Source organism: Anopheles coluzzii, chromosome 2 (genome assembly GCF_943734685.1).
Source record: "Anopheles coluzzii chromosome 2, AcolN3, whole genome shotgun sequence".
Classification (NCBI taxonomy): Eukaryota; Metazoa; Arthropoda; class Insecta; order Diptera; family Culicidae; genus Anopheles; species Anopheles coluzzii.
Window position 1 is genome coordinate 51,094,459 of NC_064670.1, and position 15,087 is coordinate 51,109,545.

A 15,087-nucleotide genomic window follows, 5' to 3' on the forward strand; every position below is an offset into this window, starting at 1 on the left:
AAACGTTAAATACAAGACATCAAGATTTATGGGCGACGTGATAATAAAAATTCGCAAAATCCATGGTACCACGGTAAACCTTCGGCAGGACAGATGCAAAGGGAGCGCAAAGCGGACAAGTATTCATACCGGTTTGGTATGGAGCAAGTCAATGTTACTACTATTGATGAGATTGAAATGTACAAACTTTTGATATTATGGCGGAAAAAGAAAACAACAAAGAAACAAGAAAAGGATATTTGTGTTATGTCCACAAAATATAACGCTTTGAAAGAATTAATTTGACATGTTGGTCTATATTGTATTGCATTAACAAATATTGTATTTACAACTGCGAGAATGTTTGTGCTTTATTTTAGTTGCACTCTATGTTTATTAAATATTTATGAAACTTAAATTATGTCTGTGAAATATATTCACGAAAAGGGGCTGGCTGTGATATTTGGAGGAAATTTGAATAGGAAAGTGTACACCTTTATCGCTGGTCGGTTTGCAACTGTATATTCGTTTGTCCTTTTTGTATATAATAATTCATGCAGTTCATAGTTCATGCAGATCGAGCAGTTTCTAACGTCGAGTAGTTTATAACCTAATCTTAGTTTCCTAACGCTTTGTTTTATGCAATTCAAATTTATGTTCGAAAATAATTATTCTAATTCCAACATTCCCGGCCACCAAAGAAGAACTTCTTTAAATTTCATGCAAAATATAAATCCAAAAATGATTTCAAAAAAGAATTCAAAAACAGTTCGACTCTTGAACCTGACGCTTATCTCCTATCATACTGCTCGTGTGTGTAGATGTGTGAATGTGTGTTGCGTGTATCTTGTTCTGCCATGAGTGCGAAATGTAAACAATGTCGCGTGGCTTGCAGCTGCGCGTTACTCAGTGCCAGTGGTTTCCTTCTGCTCTAAATTGCTAATTACGTCCGGATTAGGCAAAACTGCCAGACGATTAGCTGCGCGGACGATTTGCTTCCCTGAAGCAGTGCGCAGTGTAACGACGCGAACAACATCGTCCTTTCCAGGGTGTACTGCAACGATGCGCCCCATCGGCCCCGAGGTAGGATGTACATTGTCTTCCTTAATAATCACCAGTGTATTTTCTTTCAGAACCGCTGATTTCCCGTTGCAATATTTGGCTCGAGCTTGTAACTGCTGCAGGTACTCCGGATACCATCGAGCTCAAATGGTTTGCAGATGTTTTTGTACCAACTGGTATTCCCTCAAATAGTTGCTCGGTGTCTCGGTGTAATCGATGATTGGTACCGCTTGCAGATTGCCACCGACGAGGAAGTGTCCCGGTGTCAATGGTTCCAAGTCCGACGGCTCATCGGATAGAGGTGTAATTGGTCGCGAATTCAAACATTGCTCTACCTGGGCAAGTAGGGTAAGCATGCTCTCCTGTGTGATGCTTGTTGTTCCTATTGTTCTGACTATATGCTTTTTAGCTGCCTTCACCGCCGCCTCCCATAAACCTCCAAAATGTGGTGCTCTTGGTGGGATAAACTTCCACTTCATATGATTCATCGCGCACCAATCAAATATAGCAGCTCGATCGTGTTCGTCGCTCTTTAGCATCTTGTAGACGCGATTCAGCTCATGTGCCGCTCCCTTAAAGGTGGTTGCATTGTCGGAATGCAGTTCACTGATTTGACCACGACGTGCAATCAAACGACGAAGTGCATTGATAAATGCTGTTGTTGTTAAATCGCCAACCAGTTCGATATGTACCGCTCTTGTTGAAAAACATACAAATATGGCGATGTATGCTTTAATCGGACTTCTGTTGCGTATGGTTTGTTTTATATAGATTGGTCCGCAATAGTCTACTCCGCATACTGAGAATGGTCTTGTTGGTGTGACTCGTGATGTTGGCAAATCGGCGATACTTTGCTTAATAAGTGTGGGTTTGGCCTTAAAACATGCGTGGCAACTGTGGTACACAGACTTGCATAAATTGCGACCGCCAATTATCCAAAAGCTTTGGCGTAGTGTTGTTAAAAGCAGTTGTGGTGCAGCATGCAGCTTACTCAAGTGTATCGAAACAGCTAGTAGTGCGGACAGTGGATGTTTCGATGATAATATTACCGGGTGTTTTTCTGATTCCGACAGATGTGCGTTACTGAGCCGGCCACCAATGCGCAGAATACCTTGCGTATCTATGAAAGGGGAAATCCATTTCAGTTTGGAGTTCTTCGGAATCTCTTTGCCCTTCTGCAGGTGTTGTATCTCCTCGGAAAAGGTGTCTTGTTGCGAAAGATAACACAACTTGAGTTCTGCCGCCTTGAGTTCGTCTACAGTGAGCGGTGGGATATCCTTAGCATGGACCTTGTTTCCTACGCGGCGCTTTGCGTTTTGTATAAAGCGCAAACAATGTGCAACAACTCTTTGCAGTTTGTGGTAGATCGAAAATCGTGAGAACAAACTGTTTCGAAATTCGCAGATTAATGCTGTGCTTGCCACCCGTGACGATAGTTTTTCTTCTTCTGCGCTCTCATCTTCGCTTGGTGATGGTGTGTTCTGTGGCCATTCTTCCGAGTTGCGTGCTAACCAATGTGGCCCGTGCCACCAGCGCTCACACACTAGCAACTTTTCCGGCGTTAAACCTCGCGAAATGTCGTCTGCTGGATTGTCCGAGCCTGGAACATGCTTCCAGCATTGTATTCCAGCTGTGTGCTGAATTTTTGCAACCCTGTTTGCAACGAAGGGCTTCCATCGATTTGGTGCTGAATTCAGCCAGTGAAGGACAGTCATGGAATCGGTCCAACAGATGGTGGTAGCAGAAATTTTCAGTGATTGCTGGACTTTCTCGTAAAGAAGTGTGGCTAGTCGTGCTGCACATAATTCCAATCGAGCTATGGAATGTGAATTGGATAACGCAACGACCTTTGACTTGGCTGTTAGCAGCTGCACGGTGACTCCTTCCATGCTTTCAGCCCGAATGTAGCAACAAGCACCATATGCTAGTTGTGATGCGTCAGCAAAGATATGAATTTGCAGACTTGTTGCCGTGCATTGCGATATGTACCGTGGGACTGTCAAATTGCGTAGTGAAGATAATGTAGAGTGAAATTTCGACCATTCATGCTGTAAGTGCGATGGTAGCTCGCTGTCCCAGTCATATGCCTTTCCATGAATCTTGAGAGCCCATAGTTGCTGCATGAACATCTTTGCGATGATGATCGTTGGGCCCAGTAGCCCGAGGGGATCAAATATCTTGGCGATATATGACAAAATTAACCTTTTCGTCATGCTGGGTGTTGTAGGTGGTATCTCAATACGAAACCGTAGTGTATCAGTTGCCGGTTCCCAAACGATGCCTAGTGTGGATACTTGTTTCGAGCTCTTCCACTCGTGCGAGAGTTGTACCGCCACATCTTCTGAAGGAACGTTCTTCAATGCTTCGGAGCGGTTCGATGCCCATTTCTTCAGCGTGAAGCCAGCTGAATTTAGCATGTCTGAGATTTGCCTTTGTATAACGATTGCTTCGGACAAATCATCGGTACCCGTTAGCAAATCATCTACGTAAAAATCGTTCATGACCGCGTTCATTGCCAAAGGATACTCTTCCTTGTGGTCAAGAGCAATCTGTTTGAGGGTCCTGGTTGCCAAAAATGGAGCAGAGGCTGTGCCGTACGTAACCGTCTGTAGCTCAAATGTCGATATAGGATCTGCAGGATGTTCTCTGTACCGGATGCGCAGATAGTTACGGTCATGAGGGCTATGTAAAATTTGCCGATACATCTTCTCTACGTCTGCAGTGAGAGCAATGGCACGAGAACGAAACCGAAGGATAATCGATAAAAGATCTTCTTGAACGACTGGTCCCACGAAGAGTTTGTCGTTCAATGAGTAACCACTCGAAGTCTTACAGGATGCATCGAACACGACACGCACCTTCGTGGTTGTGCTTGATTCCTTAATGACAGCGTGATGTGGGAGGTAGTAATGCTCTACCGAATCGTTTGCAGGACTGGTAAGCCGCTTCATATGCCCCAAATGCTCATATTCTTTCATAAATTTAACATACTCTTCTTTCATTTTAGCATTGGTGTTCAACCGCCGTTCGATACAACGCAGTCTGCGATCGGCTATTTCCTTCGACTCTCCTAAAACGATATTAGGGTTGGAGTTAAATGGCAAACTAACGACATACCTTCCACTTGAGTTGCGAACAGTTGTTGCTGCGAAATGCTTCTCGCAAGCATTCTCCTCAACCGATAGCACAGGATCCTCGGCTATGGTTTCACTCTCCCAGAACCGCTGCATGGTCTCCTCCAGTGGGGTGTCGTATGCAGATAGATGGCACAGCCGCGGACCGACTGACGAATGATGAGTGTTGCCGGTGACAACCCAACCAAAGTGGGTTTCGACCAGCCACGGTTTGCCTCTACCGATAGAGCACTTGCGACCGGTGTGGAGCTCCCAGAACGTATCGCCTCCGATGACGATGTCGATTTGCCCCGGACTGTTAAAGGTGCTGTCCGCCAATGCCACGTCCGGCATTTTCCATGAAGAGACGTCCGTTGGTGATGTAGGGATGTTTGCGGATGGCGTGTCCAGAACCAAGAAAGTCATCTCCGTTGCGAAGGGTTGTGTCTTGGACTGAACGGTAGCGACGATGGAACCCTTGATCTGCTGTACTGCATTGCCGATGCCCGATACAGCGACGTTGACCCTTTTGCGACTCGTCAGCAGTTTCCGTGCGAACTCCTCAGCGATGAAATTCGACATGGATCCCGAATCCAACAACGCCCTTGCTTCATGGATATTCCCGTAGTCATCCTTGATCTGGATGTTTGCCGTCGCCAGAAACACATTGTCTTCATTCGACTGAGCTGACAATGTTACCGTTGGGGGTGGAGCATAGGGTGGTGAATGATGTAGAAGTGTGTGATGACGCTCACGACACGTGCGACACGAATAATCCGACTTGCACGCTCTAACCTGATGATTGCTGCTCAAACAGTTCCAGCACAGCCGCTTCGATGCGACGACGTCCCGTCGCTGTTGGACCTCCTTGGCGATGAACACTGGACAGTTGCGCAGTGTGTGGTCTTCGGAACACTCCAATGGACACTTTGGCTGTTGGGTGTGCGCAGTCGATGCAGCAGGAGCCGAGCGAGATGTAGCTGCATTCGCGATGAATCTCCGTTGCCCTGGTTGACGAATGAGACCGGCCACCTTGATACCACTAGCTGCTTGATCCTTCACGAAGTTGTTGGTCGATTTCAAGATTTGGATACGATCTTGCACGAAGTCGATCACATCCTTATATTTGTCCGTCGTGAAGTGCACGGAATGTTTCTCCCAAGCCAACAATGTCTCTCGATCCAACTTCATCAGCAGCATGTTTGAGAGGGGTGTGTCCCACGAGTCAACCGGTTCGTTCAGCTTTTTCAACCCGTTGACGAAGCGGGTGAATTCATCCACCAGGTGCGTGAGCTTGTCAACGCACACCAATTGCACTCCCGGAAGGTAGTGCAATTTGCGATAGTATTCGCGAATCAAAAGACGAGAATTGTCGTACCGTTTAAGAAGCGCCGCCCAGGTAACCGAATAGTTGTCCGCCGTTAAAGGTGTATGCTCGAAGGGTACCGCCGCGTCCCCCTTCAACGATGACAGTAAGTATTGTAGCTTCGCGATAGATGGAAGCTCGGCTGAAGCGTCGATCATTGCGATGAAGCGATCTCGGAAAGAAAGCCATTTTGTGTGATCTCCGTCAAATGTTGGAAGTTCGATTTTGGGCAAACGTAAATTTGGCGCGTGGGGTCGACCGAATGCAAGCGTTGAGGAAGCCAAGCCCGTTGTATCGTTGAGCGAACCTTCTTCCTTTGGCTGTCTTTCCCGTAGAAATGATTTTAGCTTGCGACAGCGTTCTTCAATGTCGATCCGTTCCATTATGCTGGCTTCGACCGCTTCGTCTTTATCTTCAAGCTCTTCCAGTTTCGAAACTGCGGTGAAAAACTCTTCCTTATGTTTCGCCAGATCTTCTAACACCTCCGGAATCTGCTTGGCATCATCACTCGAATATTTCGCCTGGAACCGTTCCAGCGATTTTATGTTCTCCAGGGCGATCCTCTTTTTCAGTTGCACTGCTTTAATTTTCTTATCCATTGCACAAAGAAAATACTGCGATATCACACGAAAATAACGAACAAAGCGATGGCGCGAAATTCAAAATGATGGCGTGTAACCGACCGTTGCCCTTGATGCGGGGCGATATGCGATGGCGGGAATTGTCACGGAATGACTTGCACACTTGACGACGAATACCGAATTCCACTCTTGATGCAGAATGAAACTTATTTCTTCTCCGTATATCACGATCCGGTTCGAAGGACCAAAAATGTGAAATATATTCACGAAAAGGGGCTGGCTGTGATATTTGGAGGAAATTTGAATAGGAAAGTGTACACCTTTATCGCTGGTCGGTTTGCAACTGTATATTCGTTTGTCCTTTTTGTATATAATAATTCATGCAGTTCATAGTTCATGCAGATCGAGCAGTTTCTAACGTCGAGTAGTTTATAACCTAATCTTAGTTTCCTAACGCTTTGTTTTATGCAATTCAAATTTATGTTCGAAAATAATTATTCTAATTCCAACAATGTCCATATTAGCTATAAAAGAGTTTCATAGATCTGATCCTTTACTCCATTCAGCTAAGCTCTAGCGTTTATCAAGATTTAAAGTGGCATAAGTTTTAGTTAGCTGCTCCTTTATGTTAGCTTTTATTAGACGAAATTGAGGATTGATTTATCGAAATGTTAATAGAATGAATAACGGAAATTTTGAAAGGAATAAAAAAACAATACATGAATTCATTTCGTTCTTATATTTAGAAAAAAAAATCACTCGAAACACCTTGTCAATAACTCTACGGGATATTCAAAAAAAAAAAAAATAAAAAAATATTGCTTGTTCTTTTCTGGTACGTTTTTTACCCTCTTAATGATTTTTAGATAGAGATTCGTTTTGTTCAGAATCGTTCCCAAATTCGCACTTGATAGCGAGTTTTGGATCGCTATCATGAACGATTGTTTACCAAAGGGCCCGTCAATCAGTCAATCATTTGACGCGAACCAGCGCAAATGCGCATCTCCGCAAATCATCCATCAACGACCTACTCAGCATTGTAGTACGTCCACAACGTTCGGTTGTTCGGCATTGGTTCAGTTGCTCATCCTACCAGTGGGTGTTGTTTCGATTTTTTGTTCCCCTTCCCCGGGACCTGCACGCACCAAGCACCGCGTGCACACGCTGGAAATAGATCCTAAATAGTCAATTTATAATCGGATTAAACCTAGCAAGACACGCGCTCGGCCGTCCGTTCGCTGACGCTACCCTTTTGTTTATTTTGCGCCATAAATAACACCATCATCATCGGCTGCACAAGTTCACTATCGGGAAAACCCGGGAAAGGGAACGCAAAAACACAAAGTCAAACTGGTTCACCACGCAACGATACTACTCGTGAGAGCGAGGATAAGGATATACACGCGAATGGTGCTTGTTAGTGGCAAGGAATAAAAAAGGACATTCCTTTCTCGCTCTCTTGGAGGATTACTTTTGTTCTAGCTTCGAACGCAACGATTCGCATTCGTGCGACCAGCACCTGCGTCGGCGTCGTTTGGTGAGAGACAACATCTTCCCCGGGACTTTTGCCTCCACGCAGTGGTCTCTTCCCCCCGTGGGAATCTATTGACAGAGATCACCTCGCAGAGCGCACTCGCAATAAACAACCCCTCGTCAATCTGGGGCATTATCTGCTGGCTAATATCAAGACGGTTTTGCTGTGATTGCACCGTTTAACATTGCTACGATTTATGATACGGCGTAGGGCATCGTGCGTGTCTTGGGTTTCGGTCTTGTGGTAAATGGAAACGAACGTTGGTAAATAACCGACAGTAAGGAATGGTTCGAAGTGTTGTAGAAATTTCTTTTGTAGTAAAGAGTGCTTGTGAGCGAAAATGATAGAAACATTTTTAAAAATATTTTATTGTATCAATCAAAATCAAAATGTAACTCAAGTAACTCAAGAGAGTTGATGCTTTCCCAAAGATGTATAGTACATGAAACAGTTCGCTTAGGATGAACAAATATTCTCTTGCCGGTCTCTCAATCGACCCTACACCTACTCTTAAACGCTAACTTTGAAAATAGCTCTTTGTGTTGGTTGTTGAAGGTGTTGTGATAGGCATCACAAATTCCTCCTTTTGTAACGATCCATTAAAAAACACCAAGATCCGTAGAAAAACATTATTCACACCTGCTCATTAATATAAATAACAGTCAGGAAATGGAAAGTAAACGTGTACTACAGCATGTTGGGTACTTGAAATAATTGCAATCGTTGTTAATAAGACATACAAGGTTTTACATACTATTTCAAGAGCTGCAAATAACCTGGCTGTAGAGGTTTCAAGAATATTTAACAACTGTTTATTTGTATTTTTTTAATATTTCTGTTAATAAATTTTGTGAGATATAAACCGCAACAAGATACATTATATTTTAGATGAAGAAAATTTTCTTGCAATGATCCGACTAACCCAGAAAAAAACGCAAAAAACCATAATGAATTGAAATACATAATCGTAGCTTTCCATTGCTTTACCAAAACTCCCAGGGCTCAAATTATGAATGAATTTTATGACGATCCGGTTTATTGTTTTCTTTTATTTCAGCTAGCCATATTTTCTTTCTTCTGAATTCTCTTTTCTTTACACCTTTCCACACTCTCGTCCATCATTCACTTGTGTGCACCTTCTTTCCGTGTGTCAGTGTTTAATTGATTAAAACGTACGATCTAAAGTCGCCAACTGCCCCAAACAAGCCTTCTGAGGCTTTCTCTCTCTCTCTCTCTCTTTCTATCTTTCTCTCTCTCTCTCTCTCTCTCTCTCACTCTGTCTTGGAATCAACTGTACACAACATTAACGATTAACCAGGAACCATGTCAGATTAGTCGTGGCAGGCGGTCACCGAAATCATCGGAAAGAGGGGGTGAAACACCTCTTCCGGTTGTTCTGGTTTCTGGTAGCATCGAAAGCGGGAGGCGCGCGCGATCAACGCGATTGTGCTCCCTGGAGTCCAGAAGCCTGCTTACCCCCGGGACTGTTCATTAATTTTGAAATCCGATATGCTACCCGCACTCGCTGACTCGCTCGCTGGTGTGTCCCCGCTGTGGATCAGCGAGCAGAATACTGCGCTCAAGATTGATTTCTTTCTCAGCCCCAGCCCGGCTGTTCAACATTCTTTGCCTGGGATGTGTAGTGCTGGAGTAGTGGAGCTCTCCCTTAACCGATCGACACTTGCGCGACGACACAGCGAGGGTGGACACGAACAAATTCAGACACTCGTCTGCGGGGTAGACTTAGATCGGGCAGCTAGGCTAGCTAGGACAGAAGTCAACCGGACGCAGCAGGATAGCAGGTTGCTGACGTTGTCTCACAATTCACGAGAAGCCATTCCACGCTAATGTCCCAACAGAATGAAGAGAAATCTCGATAATATGCACACACACACACACACACACACACAAAAGCTCTCATACAAACACACGCACACGACACGCAGACGATTGGGTTTTGCGTTGGCCGGAGGCTTTGCTGAAGGTGATATGATTGATGCCAGATAGAGCGAAAACTGACGGAACAATAATGATATTTATTAAAACACTGATCACAACCGGAATCGAAACGGTACGATCGCGAGTCGTGTCGGAAATGTGAAGGTGTTTTAATTTCGTTCGCCCATCGACCGATCCGACGATCAAGCTCCCGGAGCTCGTCAGTCGTCCGCTGGTTTGCAGTGCGCTGGGAAGTGAAAACCAAAGGCACGGCACGGATGATGATGACCGTTAGGGTTGTGAAATAAAATTAATGATTTTCAATAGAAGTGGTAAAATTCAGTAGCCATCCGGACGCGAGTGTGGAATTCGATCCCTGCCCAGATTCTTTACCCATTTATGTCGCTGTGCGGGACACCCTCGGGGCCTTCCCCGGAGGTGTAGATTTTCGATACGATGCAGATGGAAAAACGGCAAACCGCAGCTCCTGTACCACGCTGACCGGAGGAGTTTTGCTTGAGGGTTCGTTGGGAAGGCGTCATTGGATGGGTGAAAACGAACACAAGCGAGGTGGGTGTGAGTGATGCGTGTGGTGAAGAAAAATTAACACCAAAAACTCAATGCACAGTCCCTCACAGTCTCGGTGCAGTTCAAATGACAGCTCGGGCCACGGCACGGCATCTTGTACAGATGTATCGACTGACGCTCGGTCCACGGGCAACGCGAGCGTTCCATTATTAACTGCACTGTCACTGGGTTTTGCATACAATTTATCAGGATAATTTATTACCAACTGATTGGCTGTTGCTGCTTAAGGTTATTACAGGCTCTTCGGTGACCATTTGTGGGCGTTTGGCCGCAAGTAAAACATTAGTTACAAGAGTTGTTTACACACGTACACCTTTGCTGCTACTGTTTCCCTGGGTTTACATTATAATCAAGGATAGAATTTATTACGGATCAATCATACAATTTTTTTGGTACTAAGAAATATCGAAGAGCCATTAAAATAACTCAAACAAAAACAATTCAGGAATAGGAATAACATTTGGAATATTCTAAATATATGTTAAATCCATGTGTGTGAAAACGATTCAAATTGAAACAACCAAAACACTCAAAACAAACAAAGCAAAACAAGCAATAATATATTAAAAGAATCAAAGAAACACCCTAAGCCTGAAAGTGCCGTAGCTTCCCAGAACCAACACAGAAGTAATTTTCTTACTTATCTTGCTTCATTAAACGCATTTATGATTGTCTGGGTAGGGATGACCTGCAGCCAAGACTCGATGTCCTCAAGTTCAGCCCGAATGCCCGAACCACACCAGCTCGTCCCTAAAAACACATAACTCATCGCCCGGGCCACAGACCATTCGTGTGTATGTGTGTGGTGTCCTCTTCCACTGGCTTTGTTTTCCATCATCATCTATCCAACCATCCCACCCGGCCGCCTTCCGAGAGGTCGTAAAAATCTCAGCATGAATTTGATTTGTTAAACGAAATAAAATGCCCCTCCGTGAAACGTAAAGCCAAACCTCGGGCCCATGTTACTCCCGGTGCGCCCACCCGGCGATAAGGAGATGAAACCTAGAAGCGTGTTTAACGGTTGAAGAAAACGGTTCAGTTTCGTTTTAGTTCGGTTGGTGGCGTTCCGTGTACGAGCACACGGTAAGTTTTATGCTTGCAAGCCAAGAGCCACTCTATGTGCCATTTTATTTGCTCTTTCGCTGTGGGGAAAGCTTCTCTCGTTCCCTTGTTTTCCTGGCCTGGTTGCACCTCTCGCCAAATAAACGATTTCAATGGTAGACCAATAATATGAAGTTAATTTTCCTTTTATTTCGAACGATGTTCCAGTGGGCCCAGGGGAGAACGACTTGATTTCAAGCCATTCCATTAACTCTCCTTGTTGTCGGGTACAACGGGCGCATGTTTACAGACCGAAACATTAAGCTGTGAATTGTTTTGACACATTGGCTACCCAACAAATGATGGTGGGTGATCTATGAAAAGGAATCCTTTTTTTTATGAAAAGGACATGTGCTGCAAACAGAACCGACGCGACACGGGATTTCGTTTGGTGATGTACGATAGGATCGGTCTATTCATGGCGCATTGTTTGACCGGTGTGGCTGAGTGTGGGAATAAAGAATGAAGGATCCCTTTTGTATTGGCGGTTGATTCTACAATAATTCTTTGATTCAAGTACCGTTAGAGAAGGGAATGAGAAAAGGACGAATTTTTAGTTTAATCATTGCTTTTGGGTTGTGTTATGTGGTGTTGTCCTTGTCTTACAATTAAGAATTGTAGTAGAAAATAATCTTTGCCAACAATGAATTCCATTTTACACTTATTTCAACCGTGGAACATGATTGGCAAAATCTCCAAAAATGCGATAGTTTCATTGCTTATTGAGCGAAACATGTAGCAAGATGGAATATGTATCCGATCAAAACACCAGAAGCGCCAACCGAATGCTTAATAGATTCATAAAGCAACGAACCCATACGTCCTCGAGGGTGGCCTCGGTGATTGTCGCCGATCTTACCACGCCATTCTCGTTCGCGACCATTCCGGTCCTCGCTTCGAAATGGAAATGGAGATAGAAAATACATTTAATTTTCCTCCATTTCTCTTTGTCCTCGACGGTGACGATGATGGGTTCGGTGTCACCGTTTGGCTGAGTAACGGCGGGAGAACGGCAACTGATCAGTCAACTGGCTTCTGTTTTACCGTAGATGAAAGATAGCTTAGAGAGCGGGTGGTGTAGATCAGCATTAGCATCGCGCTCGATCCCCACTCCCCGATGGTAGGTGTAGAGGGGCAGCCTTTTAACGATTCCAAACGCCAACCAGAGCTCCTAGGTGCACAAGCACTCACAGTGGAATGTACTTCGTTTAATCACCTTTACTGTGTCTCGCCCAATGCTCAGACGAAGTGCCGTAGCAAGCGTTCAATGATTGACCGAAAAATTGCTGTTTTTGAAGGAATTATCATACATCTTCCTTGCACGAGAGACGCAACCTCATCGTTTTTACGGGAAGCTAAAGCTGGGATTCTGGGAAGTGAAGGAAGAAATATCTGGGCGTAGGTGACAAATATGAATGAATTCCAATCAATTAGATGATTTTGATAAATAATTTTCATCCTGCGGAGGAATTGTTGAACACACAGAGCCTATTGCTGCAAGAGCCTAGTTTCGAGAATGTGAACGTTAAATGTCTTTATTTGAAGCTACTGATTGCATCTCGAAGGCAGGCTAACCATGGTTGATGTTATGATAGTAGCTGAAAAATAAAAAAATACGTTTACTTAAATACAACGGAATTTGAAACAATTACTGTTTGATGAAGTGGTGTCAAAGTTGAAGGTGCTTGTTGAAGAATTATTCAGAGTAAACGCTTCACATGCTTTCCTTCCAATACAGCCACGATGATCCATGACAAGTTAGAGTGAGAGATTAATTTTAATAGTAAAGTTTTATAATTTAACTTAAAGAGATTCAACAAACAAAAACCTTCATAAAGGATGAAAACAAAAATTATTTCAAATATTTGTATAACGTTTTTCGATACTCTCAAATTACCACAGTGTGCTAACGGCATGATACGTACTGTACAGGTTTCCAGCATCTCGCCCGATGTAAAGTAATGTGAACCCTACAAACACATACATACACACACCCTTGCGTTCACACATGTCATGCTCATGAGCACGCGTTCATTCCACTCGGCGCGATATCGATCAGCTTCCTCAACTAATAATAACCATAATGGAAGCATGCGGCAGTATCGTATGCAGTTCCATTCCTCCCCAACGGCACGACACAGTAATCCTTGCCGTTCTGCAAACGAGTGCTCGATGCATAAAGGATGGTTAGCGTATGGTGCAATTTGCTCTTGAAATTGTTGAACGATCCCCCGCTTGGGCACGGGCCGGTGCGAAACAAACCGAAGCCTCATCCCCATGTACGTAGGCCTGCAGCGGGTGGAAAAGCGGGTACGGGACGCATGGTGCATATGATGCATTCTTGAGCGGAGGTGAAATGCTTCAGATTGATCGAAGCAAAGTGGCAGAATGAGTGGCAAAAAAGAGTAACAAGGGAAAAGCAGCAGCAATGCTATCAGGATATGCTTTCAACTAAAAAATAACCCCAGATGACACATGAGCATATATGTATACTTGTGTGTATATGTGCATGTGTGTGTGTGTGTGTGGTGCGAATATGACGCTGTTGTTTGAAGGGCAAACGAGCTAGCACCGCTTTGTGTGGCAAGTGGTTTTAAGGATGTGGGGTTATGTTTTTTTTTTCTTCTGTTTGTTCGCATGTGCAAAGTGCGACATACTTTTGTTTCTTTCTATCGAAACCTGCACCTGCACTGAGAATGTTTTTGCCGGAACATGCTGCTCCTCCATCTACTCGTTTCGGATGGCAAGTAAGGATCAAGAGTGAACGCCTTCACAGAGCGCCACACACTGCACTGCGGTTAAGGGTGCACTGGGAGGGCTTTGTTGAGAGGGGAAAGTTCAAGTAGTTTCACCGCACTCGATCGCACGGGCAAGGTTTTGATTCAAATTATTAGCTACTGTTAAACCAGATTGTAGGCACGCGCCGAAATCCACTTTACCTACAGCGAAGTGCCGCACACAGACAGGCTCCTCGTGGCTTGATTACCTTCACAAAAGGATGCAGTAATGTGAAGCGATGCATTGCGATGCCCGGATGGTAACAGCGGAAGCGGACGTCAGCGTCACGGTGGTCCTTGCTTCGTTCGGTTTAGAATTTTTCATTGGTAAGACTACAGTCAAATGATTACACAATTATTTGAGATAAAAACAATATTTGAGTTGGCCCGTTTCTGTTATGTTCATGTTCAATGTCAACTATCAATGTTCAGTGATGTGGTTATTGTATAACAAAATGTAAACATGCTTTCGGCTTCCAACTTTTCTTAGACAAATGCTATGTTAAGTAAAATATATTAAAATTACTGGATTTTCCCATCACTCATGGCGAGTATATAAAGCGCAGCCAGTAAGTGAGATCATTTTGATCTCATTTTAACAATTTAACGAAAATGAACAGATGTAGTCCGTGTGTTTTGTTGGTGTTACCAAATGCAAAAAAAATGTAGCTAATTAATTATTTATTATTCATTTGTGCATTTGGCTCCAAAAAGTTAGTAAATAAGCATTTCGCCATAATTTAACCGTAATAATTTATCTTTGGCTGTAAAACATGTTTTTACACATTAAACAAAATTGTAAGTTAGAGATCAGATTCCATTAAGGAAGAAATTTCAACCAAGCAGGGTATATCAATAATCTATACTTTATGTCTTCTTGCTATATTCTAGTTTTTTTTTATAAGCACAGTTATTGAGATATTTTTTTCTATTTTGTATTTCCTTTGCTACTATTGTACTAGGTTGACCTACCTATCTATCGTTAAAAATGTTGTGGATATTATTTGGATGCCACTAAAAGCTTGTTGTAATTTCGTTGCTAGATGTT

General features: G+C 43.8%; 1 protein-coding gene across 1 annotated transcript; it reads right to left on the reverse strand.

The window, feature by feature from the left end:
- Nucleotides 1–1,062: 1,062 nt before the first annotated feature.
- On the reverse strand, nucleotides 1,063–6,608 carry LOC120961273 (uncharacterized). The gene has a single exon (XM_049606109.1). It carries the CDS (start codon nucleotides 6,117–6,119, stop codon nucleotides 1,185–1,187), a length of 4,935 nt encoding a protein of 1,644 aa, XP_049462066.1. The 5' UTR covers nucleotides 6,120–6,608; the 3' UTR covers nucleotides 1,063–1,184.
- Between the last annotated feature and the right edge of the window lie 8,479 nt (nucleotides 6,609–15,087).

What these genes read in the sequence shown, in the direction of transcription:
- LOC120961273 (XM_049606109.1), bottom strand. Translation starts at nt 6,119, where the DNA reads ATGGATAAGAAAATTAAAGCAGTGCAACTGAAAAAGAGGATCGCCCTG.